General features: G+C 33.5%; 1 protein-coding gene across 6 annotated transcripts in view; it reads right to left on the bottom strand.

Annotated features, from left to right (window-relative positions):
* The window catches only part of MFSD8 (major facilitator superfamily domain containing 8), a 59,077-nt gene that overhangs the window by 20,432 nt on the left and 19,690 nt on the right, over positions 1-18,955 (bottom strand). For 4 of the 6 annotated variants that reach the window (XM_040474299.1, XM_040474294.1, XM_040474274.1 and 1 more), the window contains exons 4-10: positions 18,275-18,318; positions 12,258-12,498; positions 11,278-11,391; positions 8,201-8,345; positions 7,414-7,469; positions 3,007-3,115; positions 786-920 (exon numbers count right to left, since the gene is read on the bottom strand). In XM_040474299.1, coding sequence (XP_040330233.1) covers positions 786-920; positions 3,007-3,115; positions 7,414-7,469; positions 8,201-8,345; positions 11,278-11,391; positions 12,258-12,498; positions 18,275-18,318 — 844 coding nt within the window. The remainder of the gene's footprint in view (positions 1-785; positions 921-3,006; positions 3,116-7,413; positions 7,470-8,200; positions 8,346-11,277; positions 11,392-12,257; positions 12,499-18,274; positions 18,319-18,955) is intronic. The other 2 variants (XM_040474285.1, XM_040474308.1) reach the window with 2 other exon arrangements.

Here is an 18,955-nt window from a genome sequence, read left to right as displayed (position 1 = left end):
AATGAATTTAATTTTATACAAGCACTTCCCCCAAAGCGTGTTTTTTACGGTTGTAGCTTTACAAAATGCTTCTTTAAAATAATGGTCTATAGTCAAAGCTACAAACAACTTTGTACAGTAACTATATTATGCTACATAATATATTTGTCATTATGATAATATATATAAGTACTGAAGATTTGGAAGTTTTGGATAAAGAAGTTTGGCAATTTTAACCACAATTTTCCAGACTTAACCACTAAATCCTTTCTGTTTCATAATATACATATACACACATATAATATATATAAATATATACATATACATATATACACATACATATATATACAGCAGAACAAAGTTTTATAAAATACACTTTTAGAAATACTTTAAATAAAACATAATATACAAAAGATACATTAGAAGACAATTAATTCACTTGGTAAAATATCTTGCTTTACCAAAGAATATACCATATGGTATAGAAATATGTGCTCCCTTAATAAACTTTAAATCTGTTCACAAACACTCAAGTACTAAAACTAATATATAATGAGAGAAAAGCTTTATTATTTTATTTTACTAACATATTTGTTTATATTATTAGCTTTCAATGGAGAGATAACATTTGTTTACATTGTTAGCTTCTCAATGGGAGATCAGGTTGGAAAGGTGTGAAGGCTTGTAGGTATTCTGAAGGTGATGTGAGGTGTTGGATTCATTCCATGTTTCCCTTTTTTAAAAAAGACTTTTTTAAAAGCGTATTTTAAAATTGAGTGAAACAAAACCAAAGACACATAACTTACTTCTTGGAAAGTAATTTAACCCCCATGAAAATAAGAATTGCCTCAACTCCAAGAGCAGCAAGTATTATTCCACCATATAATACAGCTTGTTCTCGAGTCCAGGCATACATATCCATTGTTAATGGAGTAACGATGCTAAGAAAAACAAATTATTGTTATTTATTTAAATCATAGTCATTATAAAAGTGAAATAGAAGCTTTAATAATGATACTGACACATTCAAGAATTTGCATCTCTTTTAGCAAAGATACCAGCTCTCTATATAAAAATTTTTTTTAACACATTTAGTTGTTACATGCACAAACTACTAAGTTTGATTGTATTTTTATTTACTAATATTTATTTTAATTATATAAGTAACATATCCATGTTGCAGAAAGTCTAAAAGACGGGAAAAGAAATAAACCAACCATAATTCCTACCCTTCTAACTAACTAATCATGGTTAAATTTGGTTTAAAGTGGTTTCTTTTTTATTTCATTGAAATAAGTAATAATATAATAATAGTAATGTTACTATTATTAGGTTATTAGAAACTTGTTGGGACTTTTTCTCTTCCTTAGTCTCTTTTATCACTATCTTTGAATGTATATATCTCTCTTCCTACCTCTGAATGTTGCTCTTCCTTTATTTGACTATCTGTCTCCTTCCTTGCCAAGCTTTGTTTCCTATTTTGTATCTCCTCTGTTAACTGGATGCAAAATGGAATTGAAATATATTTAAAATATTCATTCTTTAAAAACAAAACAACACCACCATTTTAAATTTTAAAATCAGAACAGCTGATGTGGAAAATGGTTTGGTGAATTCTAAATATCTTAAACATAGAATTACTATATCATCCAGCAAATCCACTTCTGGGTGTACAACCAAAAGAACTGAAAGCAGAGACTTAAACAGATACTTGTACACCAACATTCATCACAGCATCATAGCATTATTCACAATAGCCCACAGGTGGAAATAACCCAAATGTCCATCAATAGATGAATGAATAAATGAAATTGGTATATATAGACTATGGAATATTTTTTAGCCATTAAAAGGTATGAAATTCAGATACATGCTATAACAGGAATGAACATTTAAAAACATCATGCTGAGTGAAATAAGCGAGGCACAAAGGACAAAAGGAAATGTGTTGTATGATTCCATTTATATAGGTACCTAGATTGAAAAAAGTAGAATAAAGGCTCCCAGGAGCTGGGTGAGGGGGAATGAGGACTTACTGTTTAATGGGGATAGAGCTTCTGTTTGGAATCATGAAAAGATTCTGGAAATGGATAGGGGTTATGGTTGTACAACATTTGTGAATACACTCAATGCCACTGAGTTGTATGATTAAAAATAGTTAAAATGATGTATTTTATGTTATGTGCATTTTACCACAATTTTTAAAAATGCCCCCAAAATCAAGTGAACTGAAACTTTCACATATCTCAAAAATTTTAAAAATAAAAATAAACTAAAAAAAAATCAAGCAAATCTATATGTATTGGCATAAAAATGTTACAACGCATTGACAAAAGAATAAACCAAATTTTCAAATGATAATGTCACATAGTCTATGTTGATTTAATAGACACACACACATAATAGCACATATGAGTACTTACACATGTAAGTACAACTAGTACTTACAGTTGTATAGAAAAAATATTTGAAAAATTACACAATGATGTATTAGCAGTGGTTACTTCCAGGGAAAGAAATGTATATGGAAATACAGTTGCAGTGTTTAGCATATTTACACCAAGAATATATTATTTTTATAACATAATGGAAAGGCATTTTAAAAATAAAAAAGCCATATGATAACTAAAGATCAACAAAGCTTACACAAGGCAGAGATTTTGTAATATATCATACTAGTTTTTTTTTCAGGATCAGGATCAGATGTTAAATAGAGTTAACACTGCCAGGCTGAACTCCATATACATAGAGAGTTATATAGCTTAAAGTTAATTTACTCATGGCACTAAAGTTTTATAACTATATTTATCATAAAATTCCAAGAAAGGGAGGAAAGATAAAGTAATATTATAGACAGGGAATTAACTATATTCAGGTTAAAAGCATAAAATTTATGTGTACTTTTTACATCATGACAAAACGTATGCCTTCCATAAAGTTTCTGAGAATATCGATAAGCCTATTAATATTGCATTAATACAGATGATTTACATAATATGATATAAATGAAGACAGAATAAAACTTACGTTTCAAAAAGGGCAAAGATAAATAGAACCACAAAAAACAGAACATTGGTGGCCAAAACAGCAACTTGATCAATATTTCCTTGGGGAAACTGAACTTCATCTGTACTTGCTATAATAAACAGGAGAAAAATTGTATTACTTAAACATCTAATTTTTCTTATGACACTAAAATAACTTAGAAACTATATGTAGCAAATTCTGTGACTAAATATTTAAAATCACTTTTAGGCTTCTAAGTGGTTTAAAAGTAACAATTTATACCATAGAAGTAATTTTTAAATGGCTTAAAAAAATTTTTTTTAATCTTTATTTATTTTTGAGAGAGACAGAGCACGAGAAGGGGAGGGGCAGAGAGAGAGGGAGACACAGAATCTGAAGCAGGGTCCAGGCTCTGAGCTGTCAACACAGAACAGACACAGGGCTGAACCCACGGACCGCAAGATCATGACCTGAGCCGAAGTCAGACGCTTAATCGACTGAGCCACCGCGGCGTGCCAAAATGGCTTTTAAAAATAACGTGAATTTTCTTCCCAGGAGATATACTTCAATTCTGTTATCTATAGGAAATACTCAGATTTTCTATTTGCTGTCTCTTGATCCAAAATATTAATATATTTTATAAAATTCTATAAAATGAGCTCATTCTAAATATATTTGCTTTAAATTTCTACTGCAAGTTTTTTTTTTCTATTTTACCTAAATCTTAAATTTATGAGGATTTTTTCATAGTTTATTAAATCAGCTAGTTCTGTGATTCACTTCAGTGGATATGTATTTTGAATTTCAATGTTATGTGAAATTAGTATGAGTAAATATCCTTATATGTTATTACCACAGTTTTTAAAAAATCCTTATATTATCATTTATATTTTTGCAAGCAAATATATTTTGTAAATTACCACCAAGATTTGATGGTGCTTTTATAAATTAGGAGGAAGTGAGCGTATTGACTTATCTTAAACTATGTATTAAGCTACATACTCAATATTAGTTATTCCTTATATAACTGAGAAGTGTGAAGCGAAATACACCTACTTATATACATTTGTAATGCTATTTTACAATTTACCTACTTATTCAGAGTAAACCAAACAAGTAATTCAATAATGTTTTCATTTTATGCTATCTTTAAGTATGTATGTAACACCAGCAGGGGGCACGGGGCTACTTTCCCAAGATACAGTAAGTTTCTATAATTTTTCTCATAATAGCGTTTCCCTTTATATCTCAGGATTCCTGACAAGGAGTTCCTCCTCCAATAATAAATGAGACTTGGAAATAGTCTGCTATATCTGGGGACAATTAAGCACCCTGAACACTCAACAAAGAGTTATGACTTCTCTTTCTAATGGCACAAAGAAAAATGGTCACCTTTGTCCAGATCCTTTTCCGGGATAGACTCTGGTCCTTGTGGACTTTATATTACTCGGGACAGACCTGCCTGATTCTCTGTTACCACCTTGAACCCAGTCTTTACTCCTTTGAATTAAAAAGCAACATTGCCCCAAGTTAGACTGGAGTTTGCATCATATATGGTTAGTTTCCTGCAGCCTCTACCCAGTGATGGCTTCAGTGGGAAAGCTCAGAAATGTTGCGTCCTAGATTGTGAGGATTGACTGGGTATCAAAATTATAAGAATTTTAGGAAAAGACTACACTAATATATTGATTCAAAAACTATGTAATTAGCAATTATGATCCTATCCAATGATAACATTTTTAATAATGGGGAAAAAGCAGAAATATTTAAATATTTACTGAAAAATTTTTTTAAATTTTTTTAACATTTATTTATTTTTGAGAAAAGAGAAACAGGGCATGAGAGGGGGAGGAGACAGAAAGAGGGAGACACAGAATCTGAAACAGGATCCAGGCTCTGAGCTGTCAGCCCCCAACGCAGGGCCTGAACTTACGGACCGTGAGATCATGACCTGAGCCGAAGTCAGACACTTAACCGACTGAGCCACCCAGGTGCCCCAATATTTACTGAAATTTAAAAATGATTTCTGTTTTAGAAATTATTTTGAAGTACCTAGAAATATTATGAAAGAAAATAGATCTGGTCTTTCTAAACTCTCATTTGTGCTTTAGGGCAGTGTTGTGCAATAGAACTCTGACATGATGGAAATGTTCTTTCTCTGTGCTGTCCAAACAGCCACTAGCCACAGACCCGTAATTAAACACTTACAGTGTTACTGTGTGACTGAGGAATTTCTTCATTTTTTTTTTTAATTTTTTTTAACGTTTATTTATTTTTGGGACAGAGAGAGACAGAGCATGAACGGGGGAGGAGCAGAGAGAGAGGGAGACACAGAATCGGAAACAGGCTCCAGGCTCTGAGCCATCAGCCCAGAGTCTGATGCGGGGCTCGAACTCACGGACCGCGAGATCGTGACCTGGCTGAAGTCGGACGCTTAACTGACTGCGCCACCCAGGCGCCCCTGAGGAATTTCTTCAATGTAATATAGGTTAATTTAAATTTAAATAGCCAAATATGGCTGGCAGCCACCATATTAGACAGTATAGTTCCAAATCTTTGCTATGGTCCTTAGACCAGTAGCATCAGCTCCCATGATAGCTTACTATAAATGTAGATTCTCAGAATCTCACTGGGTTTGCCAGATTTAGTAAATAAAAATACAGGATACTCAGTTAAGTTTGAATTTGTGATAAACAATAATTTTAAGTATTTTCCATGCAAAATTTGAAATTTAAATATAAGAATGTCCCATGAAATATTTGAGGCATATCTATACTAAAAGATTATTTGTTCCTTATCTGAAATCCAAAATTACCCAGCCGGGACATACTTATACTAAAAAAGTATTCAAATTCTCCTGGGCATCCTGTATTTAATCTGACAACCCACTTAGACCCCTCCCCCACCAAGGCCTACTGAATCAGAACCCATTTTAACAAGGTTTCCAGGTGTTTTTGAAGCACATTAAACTCCATGAAGTCCTAATCGATATTGCTACCCCCTTCCAACTTCTGAAAGATTTTGCTTCTTACGTATCTTTCTCAGCACCTCAAACTCATCCTCCTTAACTTGCTCATTCCTTTTACCTGATAGGTCTTTTAAGTTAGTACCCTATTTTTCACCTTAAAAAAAAAAAAGCGGCTTATACCCCCTGCGGGCACTTCCTCACCATTCTTTCTTTTCTTTCATTTTTTATTTTGAAAAATATGAAATATATATTCAGCCCCTATATTCAACAATATTTTGTCACACTTGATGCATGTACCCCTCCCTTTCCTTTTTTCTTTCACTCTCTCTTTGTTGCTGTTGTGTTTTTCAGTGGCTTACTCAGAAATTTGTATCTCAAGCTTTGATCTCTAAAGCCAAAATTACAAATGCCTCTGGCATTTTCTCGCTGTTCTAGTGTAGCAGTATATTTAGCTTGATTCAAACTGAAATCATTTTCTCTGTTCAGCGAATGTCCTTTCCTAAATTCTTGTTCTCTCCCATTCTTTCACTTATCTAGACTCAAAACCTGACAGACATCTTCAACAACTCCCTCTATTCCTTAATAATTCCTATCCAATCTATCAAGAATCTTAATTTTTTTTTCTTCAAAAACTCACATCTGTCTCTTTTCCATTCTTAGTTGCTGCCCTAGTTCAGGCCTTCACACATCTGGACTAGTCTCACCTGAAATCTGACTACTGTCATACTTCTCCTTTTTCTCAAAAAGTTACTAACATTCTTCACCAGTCTGCTCTCTACCCTACTTTCAACTTTCCTTCCACTAGTTTTGTTGTGAAAATTAAATAAAATGGCTATAGAAGATACTATGTCTTTTCCACAACTTTTCTAATATTTAAAACTCCCAGGAACAAACTCCTTAAAGGCAAGAACTGAGTTGCAATCTTTTGTACAGAGGGGGACACTCCCCATGGAGAATATAATTAGTACTTAAATAAGGGTTTACTTAGGAAGACATATCTACTGACCAGATTGGTTACTTACTTCTAAGTCAAAGAAAGATCTAAGGGATGAAAATGTACATTTGCAGCGTGTACCAAAAGAATAAAAATACAAAAGAGAAACCTATTTCCATGATTAAGGGAGCAAAGAAATGCTTGAAACAGAAAGATACATTTTATAGGAACGTTACAGAAATCATTCTAAAGAACTGTAGGGTTTTAGGATACTGGCTCTTTGTAAAGAAGATGAAGTGATTTTTAGCAATGCTTTTAATCTTGCCAGCCATGAACACCAAATAACTGATCTGGGAAGGCCTTTTAAAAAAAATTATTAATTTAGGTAACTTTTAACTTTGAAGATCCTACCCCAATCACCCATTGTACTGTTTTCAGAAGCAAATCCAAGTAAATACCAAACAGACAGAATAATCGGAAACACTTTGATAATGTTATAGTAATTTAGTCAAAAGGGTCATAGTACCTTCTTCAAAATTAACATTTTTACACTGTCGTCCTGAGTCATCCACACGATGTTCTCTTAAAAAGAAAAACATAAATATTGCATCTATGAAAGACTTACTATGATAGATAAATGGCTTTAATTTATTAGTAGCCTTCTTTATTTTTTCACATTCTGATATAGTTTCTTTTACTAACTGCTAAGTAATGAAATTATTACCAATGAGGTATAACCAACAAAATTTAAAAGATACAAGTTATAATTCTTATTATCTTATCATATAAAATGAAGCATAATATTCAATCCAATATTCATCCAAAAGCATACATGAACTACCTTAATAAATATTTAAAGTTTTCCGGTGATTTTAAACATTTGTTATAAACATTTTTGGGGCCTTCAATAAAGCACTCCAAAGAAATACAAAGTAATAAAACTTCTGTAGTTTTATAACATTTCTTCTAGTAAATAAAAGATATAAGTAACTTTTGTATTTAAGGTTGATACCAATCATTAATCTACTTAAAACTGTGCTTTCATGCCATTCCCGTACTTAGAAACCTACAGTTAGTAAATCAAGACCAAACTTTGAATCTTCAAAGACTTTATAATCTAGTCTCATTTATCAGATTGCCTATTATTTCAGTTACAAGTACTAGATGCATTAGCTGATCAAAAAACATGAACACAACTATAGACATCAAAAACCAAATAAAGACTTCATAGGAATAATTATCTTCCAATAATGATCATGCTTATTTAATTTCACAATCTACACAAGTAGTTTTATAATTTCTATCTGATTTACCTTAATAGAGTAAGGATCAGAATAATATTTAAAACTCCCAGGAATGCGCCAAGTAAAACTGGTGCTGTGTACATATTTATCTGCAGCTTAATGGCATCCCATGTCACACCCTTTTCTCCGATGAGTGCAAAACAAGTCTGAAAAACTTAATAAAATATAAAATAAAATGTATACAGATAAATTATTATGTGGGAGGCAAGGGCTAAAAAATGTGAAAGACATTTACTACAAAATTGGAAGCAACTTTGTGGAATCTCACATCTACATCACACATCTCAATAGAGGCAAGGGAACAAAATATTTACTCTTTTTCTGTATAAAGCATAGATATTCACATAGTCCATAAAAGATATACAATTGATCTGTGGAATTAGGAAAAAAATGTCTAAAAAAGCTCCTTAATGGGACATTAATGAGAAAAAGATTCAGAAACACTGATATACATTCACAAAGAATTATATCTAAAGCAATTTGTCAGTATCTTCCTATTTAAAAAAATCTCCACAGAAAATTTAAATCATCCAATTTCTTCCATATAAAATTACAATTTAATTATAAGGAGTAGAATGTCACATTTTAAGTTAATATTTCAAATCATCATTGTGTATATGGTATTTAAATCATGTATATTTTTAAATTTGGATCTGTGGCAAAAATCAGCTTGGAAGAGAACTGGTTTGCTTTCCTGATTTAGATTCTATATCTGGCTCTTCCAATAATTTGCAACCTTAAGGTAAGGATGAAGTAAGACATTACACGTAAAACACTTAGAACAGCATCTAACAATAGTAGACATTCAATAAATGCTAGTGCTGTTAATGTGGTCATTACAGGAAAGCGCATCTAATCTTTTTCAGGCCTACATTTACTCATCTAAAGATAATACAAAATATTTAAATGATATAATCTTTCTTTTTGATTATTTCTTTTATTCTCAGGTTGAAAATGTGGCAAATCAATGAACAAGGTGATATAAATTTTAGTGCTGGTCTTTTTTTCCCCAATTCCCTGTCTGCCTTTGAAATAGCTAATACTGTCTCTGAACCTCCATTTTCTTGGCTCTGAAATAAAGGGGGTTAAGCTAAATAATTTCTTAAGCCATTCCTGGTTCTAAAATGCTATGAGATCTATTATATGCCTCTACCGCTTTTATTTTATCATTATTTAATCTCCAAAATACTTCTTATTTATTTACTGAGAACATATACCAGGTGTATACCAGGTTCTGTGCTAGATACTGAGGTTAGAGTGGTAAATGAAAAGACCCAGGCTATATCCTCATACATTTTATGATATGGCAGTAGATCCAATGATTCTACATTTGTTATGTATATTTTACTCCAAATACTAAACTGAAACATTAGATTTTTCGTGAAAGATAAATTGGATTCTCTTTTGTAGAGCTTTTTTCTTGGCTCTCTAAAAGAAAGTAATGGAGTGGCACCTGGGTGGCTCAGTTGGTTGGGCATCCGATGTCAACTCAGGTCATGATCCTGTGGATCATGGATTCAAGCCACGAGTCGGGCTCTGTGCTGACAGCTCAGAGCCTGGAGCCTGCTTTGGATTCTGTGTGTCCCTCTCTCTTTGCCTCTCCCCTGTCTGTGCTATCTCTGTCTCTCTGTCTCTCTCTCTCAAGAAAAAACATTAAAAAAATTTTTAAAGAAAGTAATGGAAAGAGGGGTGAGGGTAGGATATTAATGATAAAGTAAATGGAACTGGATTCAAAGTGATGGTATTCATAACTGTAATATTCAAAGCATGAACAAATTATATGATTTTTCAATGTTTTTCTTTTTTTCTTCTTTAAAAAATTTTAAGGTTTTTAAAAATTTATATTTGAGAGAGACAGAGAGAAGGGGTGGGGAGAGAGGCAGAGAAAGAGGGATAGAGAGAAAATCCCAAGCAGGCTCTGCAACTCACAAACTGTGAGATCATGACATGAGCTGAAACCAAGAGTCGGATGCTTAACCATCTGAGCCACGCAGGTGTCCCTTCAATGATTTTCTAAGCATAAAAATTACTAATTTATCTAATAGCAAAAACTTACTTGTCTTGGGGAAGTATTAAGTCTTATTAATATTGTTTTACACTCAGCTAAAGGATGGAGGCTTTGAAGAACAGTCTTTCAGTAGTCTTTCAAAAATTCTCTCATTTTCTTCAAACTCAGAAAAGTCTGAAAGGTATGGGCAAAGAGCACAAGAGTAAAGAATCTCCTATAACTTTCCTCAAATCCTTCAGTCAGAAGAATTTTGTTTCTGGGCTATCTGGGTGGCTCAGTTGGTTAAGTGTCCAACTTTTCAATTTTTTTTAAGTTTATTTACTTATTTTGTGTGTGAGAGAGAGAAAGCACAAGCAGGAGAGAGGCAGAGAGAGCAAGAGAGAGAGCATCCCAAGCAGACTCTGCACTGTCAGCACAGAGCCTGCTTTGGGGCTCTAAGTTACCAACCGTGAGATCATGACCCCAGTCAAAATCAAGAGTCGTATGCTTAACGGACTGAGCAACCCAGGCCCCCCCTTGCATCCAACTGTTGATTTCAGCTCAGCTCATGATCTCACAGCTATGGGATCGAGCCCCACATTGGTCTCTGCACTGAGTGTGGAGACTGCTTGGGATTCTCTTTCCATCTCTCTCTTCCCCTCCCCCACTTGCGCACATGTACAGGTGTACTTGCTCTCCAAAAGCAAAAAAGAAAAAATTAAAGAATTTTGTTTCTAATAGACAAGAAAAAAAGCTAACTATAATGGAGATGTCAAGCTAAATGATTATTTCACAGAACATACAGATAGAGTTAGGTTCGAATCTCATATTTCCCATTTGCTATCTGGCTGACCTTGAATAACTTACTTAGACTCTCTATGCCTTGATGTCCTAATCTGTAAAATGGGACTAATATTATTTACTTTAGAGAACATTTGTTAACACATATAAAGAGCCTAGACTCCTGCTGGACCAAAAATATTAGCTTCCCTACTTTTCCTTTTAGCTATGAGGTTTTATACTTGGATTCCACTTAACATTTGAACTTTAAAAGTTCTCCCAATTCATATTCAAGCAATGACAAGTGAAAAATACCTACCTGGACCTAGAATAAAGCCTAATGCTTGACATGCACTTGTGTTTGCCATGGAACTTATTCTTTCCTGAAGGGAAGTAGCACCAGCAATGTATGATCTAACAACTGCTACATTTCCTAAGAAAAGACACAATAATCCAAAGTCAAAGAAAATATTCTTTGGTTTATAAAATCCCACTTAATTTGGCTTTATATAAAACAAAAATGTTAATCTACATTATAGTCACTGCTTCTTCCCTATGATTATACAAAGCATATACATCGAGCAAATGTATCAATTAGTGGAAAATCTTGCTTTTAGCAACATGAAAACACAATTAAAGATGTGAATAAATGAAAAAGTGACATTACAGAAATGTTAAACTTTTTTTCTTATTAAATATGAAGAAAACACTGACTAAATGGCAAACTACTGATCGTTACAACTATTTTTAAAACAAAGACATCACAAATTCTGCATGCTTAAATGTAATATAAGAAACAAAAAGATCCACTAACAATTTGACTCAAAAAAATTTATTGAGCTCTTATTATTTTCAGGAGACTCTGCAAGAAAGGCCACAGAGTATTTTAGAAAGTCATAAATTGTCTCTAATTATAAAAAGTTTACTATCTGGTTGGTGATAAAAGATGAAAACAGAGCAAAACAGTATCTAAGCAAGTTCCACAGACATACTGGAGATGGGAAAGATCTGTTAAGGGGTAGGGTAACCTAAGAAAATTTTATGGAAGATGTGGAACTTGAACAGAATCTTGAAGAATGAAGAATGATGGGAACAGAATAGAGAAACTATAGGTAACAGGAATATCATGAACAAAGGCAAAAATCATAGGAAAGATATTTGTCTATTTGCAATGAGAAATCTATATGTTGAGTAGTGAGATATGAGATTGAGACGAGGTGATACCAGATGAGAGAGGGTGAATTCAGGGTGAATGTGAATCTGAACAGCCAAACACATACATACATACATACATATTACCTGCTCCAAATCCCACCAATCCACGAGCAACCAACATGTAGTATTTATTATGAGAAGCTGGAACGTGGACATATGCATAGAGGCAGTTAGCCATGACCGAAATGAAGATGGAGACAATAAGAGGTTCTTTTCTTGGTCTATAATTAGACCACAAACCAAATACAGGTGAAGCTACCATTTGGCCAAGACTAAATGAAGCAATAACCCAGCCCAAAAAACTTGCATCAGCTGTCTGATCAATCTGCAGAAAAAAGTACAATGCTTTAAGAATTGTTATCCAAGAAAAGTAAAGTTTAAGACTTAAACACATTTTTCTGACCACGTAACATTTCCTATTTAAGTAAATAAAAACAATAATTCTAACATATCAGTTTTTTAACACTATTACTTATAGTAAGGTATTCAAAACTTCTTACAGTATAATTAAATATGCTACCAATTCACTATACACTAGAAACAATACTTGGGAAGCTTCAACTTTTAGAATGATTATGGGAATATGATTTATGATTTGGTTCATAAAAATCTTGTTACAAATAATCACATTATATGTATAAATAATAACATCACAAAAGTAAAATGCCATTCTTTAATTCTTATAAAGTAAATACAATTATTTAGACTTATGTTACTCCATAAGCTAAATAGCCATTAGCACTATAAATCCTTTTTTTTTTTAACATTTATTTATTATTATTGAGAGACAGACACAAAGCGTGAGCAGGGGAGGGGCAGACAGAGGAGGAGACACAGAACCTGAAGCAGGCTGCAGTCTCTGAGTGTCAGCACAGAGCCCAAAGTGGGCTCGAACTCACAAACCAGGAGATCATGACCTGGGCTGAAGTTGGAGGCTTAACTGACTGAGCCACCCAGGAGCCTCATTTTTATTTTTTTTAACTGAGCACAATAGTCAAATGTTTAAGAGAATAAAAACACAAAAGCTGAAAGATAATTCTCCCATTAAACCTATTATTAATTCTTCCTTTCAACATGGAGGATTCAGGGTTCTACCACTGAACGACGGTTTATGTGTCATGATAGATGTTGAGGAGAGAACCAAATGATTAAATTCAGAAAATAAAATTCTTTCAAAAAACAGAAAATTTCAGCTTACAAAAGGGACTATGGAATAAATTAACAGATTAAAAAAAATATATATATGGTAGGTTATATAGTAATTTGGAAACATAAGAACCATTAAATTTTTAGAAATAAGGGGTGCCTCGGTGGCTCAGTCGGTTAAACTTCCGACTTCAGCTCAGGTCATGATCTCACAATCTGTGAGCTCGAGCCCCACGTCAGGCTCTGTGCTGACAGCCCAGAGCCTGGAGCCTACTTCGGATTCTGTGTCTCCCTCTCTCTTTGCTCCCCCCCGCCTCCTTGTGCTCGCTCTCTCAAAAATAAATATTTAAAAAAATGTAAATAAATTTTTAGGAAATAAGATTAAACATATATAAAGTGTTAGAACAACTTAAAGACAACCATGGCCTTTTCTAAAGATATTTTTAAATAGTTTAAAATGAAAATGTTTAGGTATATTTTCTTGTGGGGGATGAGAAATAAAAGTGAATACATATAATGATATACAATATTAAAGTTCTAGCCTTAAAAATATCTCTTATTTGGGGCACCTGGGTGGCTCACTCAGACAGCTGAGTGTCCGACTTTGGCTCAGGTCATGATCTCCCGGTTTGTGAGTTCAAGCCCCACATTGGGCTCTGTGCTGACAGCTCAGAGCCTAGAGTCTGCTTTGGATTCTGTGTCCCTCTCTCGCTGTGCCCCTCCTTCACTCATGCTCTGTCTCTCTTTCTCTCAAGAATAAATAAAACATTAAAAAAAATTTTTTTTAATCTCTTATTTTAGGCACACTGGTTTTCATTTTCTACCCATATTACCTTTGGCTCCTTTGATCACTCTATTAAAAATATAAAATAACTTCATGTCATAAAAATTTTTTAATTAATTTTCAAAAAAGCAGTGAAAACTCAATTTTAATGGTAAATGTGTAGTGGTTTAAAAGCAAAAGAATGAAAGTGTCTTCTCAGGATATTAATTGATCATAGTCAAGTATGTGTTTCAGGGACAGAAGCTGACTCTCGGGGATAGCTCTAACAATATTAATGATATTTGCCAGAGACCAATGGAAACTTTTATTTTAATTGGATACTATTCTTTATGGTGACTGGAAACTGGAATCTGTTAGAAAATTCTGCTAGAATTGTAATAGGAAAGTAAAACAGGTTTGGGAGATACAGGTTCTACACTACAACAGGTGTCACTTCAGTAATTAAACTGTTATCTGCACTCATGTGTGTTTCTCTTTTTAACAGTAGTAACAGCATCTCATTTCTGGTCCTCTGGCCACCTCTGGTGATCTCCATCATACCATTTTTGGGATAAAATCTAAACTGCTTATTATGAAAAACTAGCTCACAAGTTGGCCACAGTCTCTTCTCTAGCCTCATCTCTCTGCATGTACCCTTCCCCCAATTCTAACTTCCAGTCACACAGAACTGTCTTAAGTTTCCAAAATGAGTCAAATTCTTTGCCTCCAGGCCTTTGCACTGATTTCTCTACTGTCCCCCTCTACCAGCAATGCCTTCCCAACCTCCTACTCCCTGGCCCCTACCTTTTTTTCAGGAAACCAACTCCTACAGACCTTCAAAACTCAGCTCTGGTGTAACTGATTTTTAAAGTCTTCTAGAATTTTAGTTTGGGTTAGCAACATCCCCCTAATAGCCCATGTCTGTCTGTCTGCCTGCACCTCTTTCTCTCTCTCTTCTTTCTCTCTCTCTCATTCTCTCCCACACACACACACACACACACACACACACACACACACACACACACCCATACTTTTAGACCTTTATTCACGTATACTGTATAGTAACCATCTGTAATTAACTTATTTGGTTTGGCACACATCAGTAAAAGTTGGAACTGTATTTTCTCAAAACAAAACAAAAACAAAACACAAAAGCCCTCCCCCATCCCTGTCATTTCAGGGGAAAAAAAGAAAAGAAGAAAGAAAACCATACACTCCAAAGTACATGGTATTGAATTTCAAACATTACTTTATAAACATGCTAATGATATTGACAAAGTCAAAGTTCTGGAAATCTTCATGCTTTGATATGGGAACTAAGATATGAATATGGGCGTTCCAAGCATTTTTAACTTTTATTTATAGATGATTGCTTATTAATTCAAGTAACAGTCACCGAGTCCTTTACTGTGACAAAAAATGTGCTAGGCAATAAGGATACAAAAGATGAGTTAACACAATTTTTCCAAATCAGGTTTCATCATAGTGAAGTTTCCAGATTTTACTTATCAGGTATTTGAGTAGCTGGGGGTAAAAAATCACATGCTTCAATTTTTTATCTGTCAAATAAGGATAACTTCACAGAGTTATTAAAAGAATTATTTGAGCAATGTATAGTGCTTAGGGCAATGTCAGCATATATATACACTAAATGAATATTACCTATAGGATATAAAAACTAGTATTTCTTAGAATTTTGTTTTTACTAATATGTCAGTTCTATTATTATATTTTATTATAATTCATGCATTAGTATTTCCACTATCTCCCTTGCCCTGTAAAATAACCTATCCTTCCAATTCAAAATCTAGTCTTAAGAATATGAATCTTCCTGGATATTTATCCCACCTCTGGGCAACAGAACCTCAGGAATCACTTGGTTGATGGTTGTCTATCAGCCAGGGTCAGAAAGAAGCACATTTCAGAGATTTACACTGGTGCCAAATTCCTTTCAGACAAATAATTTATTGTTTTGTTTTGTTTTCTGAGTTTTTTCTTGGGTCGGGGGGGGGGTGTTCTAGCTTTTTATCTTTGTCACAGATGGCTTTTCAGCTAACATGCTATTGAAAAAGATGGAAGCCTTAAATTAAGAATTAAACAGTTTAAGGTAGTAAGTAACACAGCACTGTGGTTGAGCCAGATTTTTGTTTCAGATAGGTTTGGCTCTGCCATCTTCCAGCTGAGTGACTTGAGCAAGCTACCAAACTTTCTGATTGTGAGTTTCTTCACCTGTCAAACAGGATAGATAATAATCATTTCATAGGGTTGCTATGAATATCAAGAGGTGAAAAGTTTAGTACCGTACCTGGCACATAGTGAGCTTTCACTATTATTATGAAATAACCTGAGAAAGGTTTTTTATTGAAATTGTTTTATTTGTATTGCCAAAGAACTAGTTACAAGTTCATGTACTCACTAAATTTACCTTTGAAGAGCTTTCAAATATCTGGAGAAAGGAGTGTACCTTTTCAAAATTCAACATACTGTGCTAATTATTGTAATTAGACCTAATTATTGTAAATCCCTTTCTTTTGGTAATTTTGAGGTTAAACAGACTAGATACAGGAATCATAGAAATAAAGAGTTTTGATACATGGAAATATATTTTTGGCAAAGAAAATATTGCTCTAGAATTGTTAAATTTTCCGCTATATTCTAATCATTCTGCCAGTAAGGAAAGAATTTTTAACATCATGGCTAATAATTTCATGTCATATAAATTTTTATTTATTTTCAAAATAGCAATGTGAATATGGCACCAACTCAGTAAAAAAAATGAAATTTGTATTTTTGTCCTTATTCCTTTTATAATATCAGATATTTTAAAAGTTAGCATTTTCAAAAAGTTAAAAATTCATAAAAACTAAAAAATCTAAAATTAAGTATAAAATGTCAATAAGCTTCTTGTATCACAGGCACATTATTTTTAATAATAGGGATAATAAATAATAGGGATAAAGATAATAGGGAAGAAGGGTGGAAGGGAAGGACAGAGGAAAGGAAAGATGAAGGGAGGGACAGAATCTCAGAAAAAAATGCAGAAAAATTTATAAAGGCCCCAGGAACCTAGATTAATTCAAGTAGATACGTCTAATAAATTGTTGGCTATACATCTAATATGGGCCAAAGCTTAGGATTTAGTCTACAACACACACATACACACACACACACACACACAGACACACAGCCCAATCTCTGGGAAAAACCAACATATAAGGAACAAGTTGGTAAAGAAAACTCATAAAAGAATTTAATAACAAATATTTAAAGAGCCAAGCCAGGACAGAGTAATGTACGGAAGCTAAGAGAGGGTTTTCAGAAGCAGGGAGAGGTCAACAATGTCAAATACTACCCAAATGTCACGCAAAGGACCGAAAAGTATCTATTTGGTCAGTAATCAAATCATTGGAGACCTTAATAAGAGCAGTTTTATGGTAGCAGAGGAGTGAATCAGACTGTAGCAGGTTCAGGAGTGAATAGGAGGTTGGAGAGTACAGAGAACTCCATCAAGAACTTTAACTGAAATACTGTTATAGATAACGTCTGCAACTTATATACTGATTTTTAGTAAATTCATTCCTGGAGATTTAAGATAGAATTGACATATATTTATATTATGTTATATGTCAAATATTTTTTTTTTAAAGAGTTGGCAGGACTTGATGATTAACTGATGCCAGGGTACCTACTAAACTTGCATCTTCTTGTTAGGCCCTCCTCCCCATCTAGTAACCACAGCATCGAAATACATGTATTATCTATTCTTTTCACAATGTCAACCAGACAACCCTATGGGAAAGCACAAAAGTATTCCATAGAAATGTCATTTGTACCATTCAGGAATTCAGACTATAAGTAATTTAGTTTCCTTTTTATCAGGGAGGGGGCATTGGTGGGATATGAAAGCGGCTAATAAGTAGGTGAGCATACATCTACATTTGTCTAGGACTATCCAGGTATAATTCTGTTTTCCTGGTATAGTGCTCCCTTCACTTCAAGACTGTTCTGGTTTGCACAATGAAGCACTGGATCACCTTACTTATAAGCCTCTCTGGAAGAATTATTATCTCAAGTCATGCTAGTAAAGATTAAATCATAGACTACCAAAGAGACTGTCAAGAAAACTCTTAACTATGTAAGAGTTACTACTACTATAGCTACTTAAGAGAATAATAGATTGAAGTGTACAAACCTTTTGGAGATATGGCCATATTGACATTATCACAATAGAAAATCCTGTAAAGAAGCAAACCCTGTTATTTATACTTAAAATGATGTCATTACTATTTATAGATACAATTTTTTAAACTATAACATGGGTTTTAAAATATCATTCTCAATTTACAAATTTATTCCCCCAAATGTTTAACTTATTAAGCAATGGAATTGTATTTATTAGAAGGGAAATAAATATTAAAGACTTGAAAATCATATGTAATTATAGTCCCTGGTCATAATTGGGGTAATAAAAGCAGAGGACCTGTTTCTCCTTATTCACGTCTTTACTGTAAACAGAAATAAATTACTGAAAGCTTTGTTAAGTTCTTACAAGCAGAACTGAGTGGACGAAAAGCTACCCTGTTAAAGAGGAAGTGGTAGATTTCTAATGTGTGTTGTTTGGCAGAGATAATCAACAGTAGGGAAATCTAGGAAAAGGAAAATGATCATATAAAGGAGGAACTGGCTATAAAGAACCAGGAGGCTTCAAGATGGCTATACCTTAAAAGAAAACTCATTATCTCTGCTACCCTTTATTGCTTAAGAGCTGTAATGATAAACTCCAATCCTATCTGTCAATTTTAAATGTTACGCATATTCAATCAAAATTCTATAAAGGCCATTTAAAAAAAAAACACTTTTATTAAGATATACT

This window comes from Herpailurus yagouaroundi, unplaced genomic scaffold (genome assembly GCF_014898765.1).
Source record: "Herpailurus yagouaroundi ecotype Mexico unplaced genomic scaffold, PumYag 28, whole genome shotgun sequence".
NCBI lineage: Eukaryota > Metazoa > Chordata > Mammalia > Carnivora > Felidae > Herpailurus > Herpailurus yagouaroundi.
This window is presented reverse-complemented; position numbering and strand designations above follow the sequence as displayed.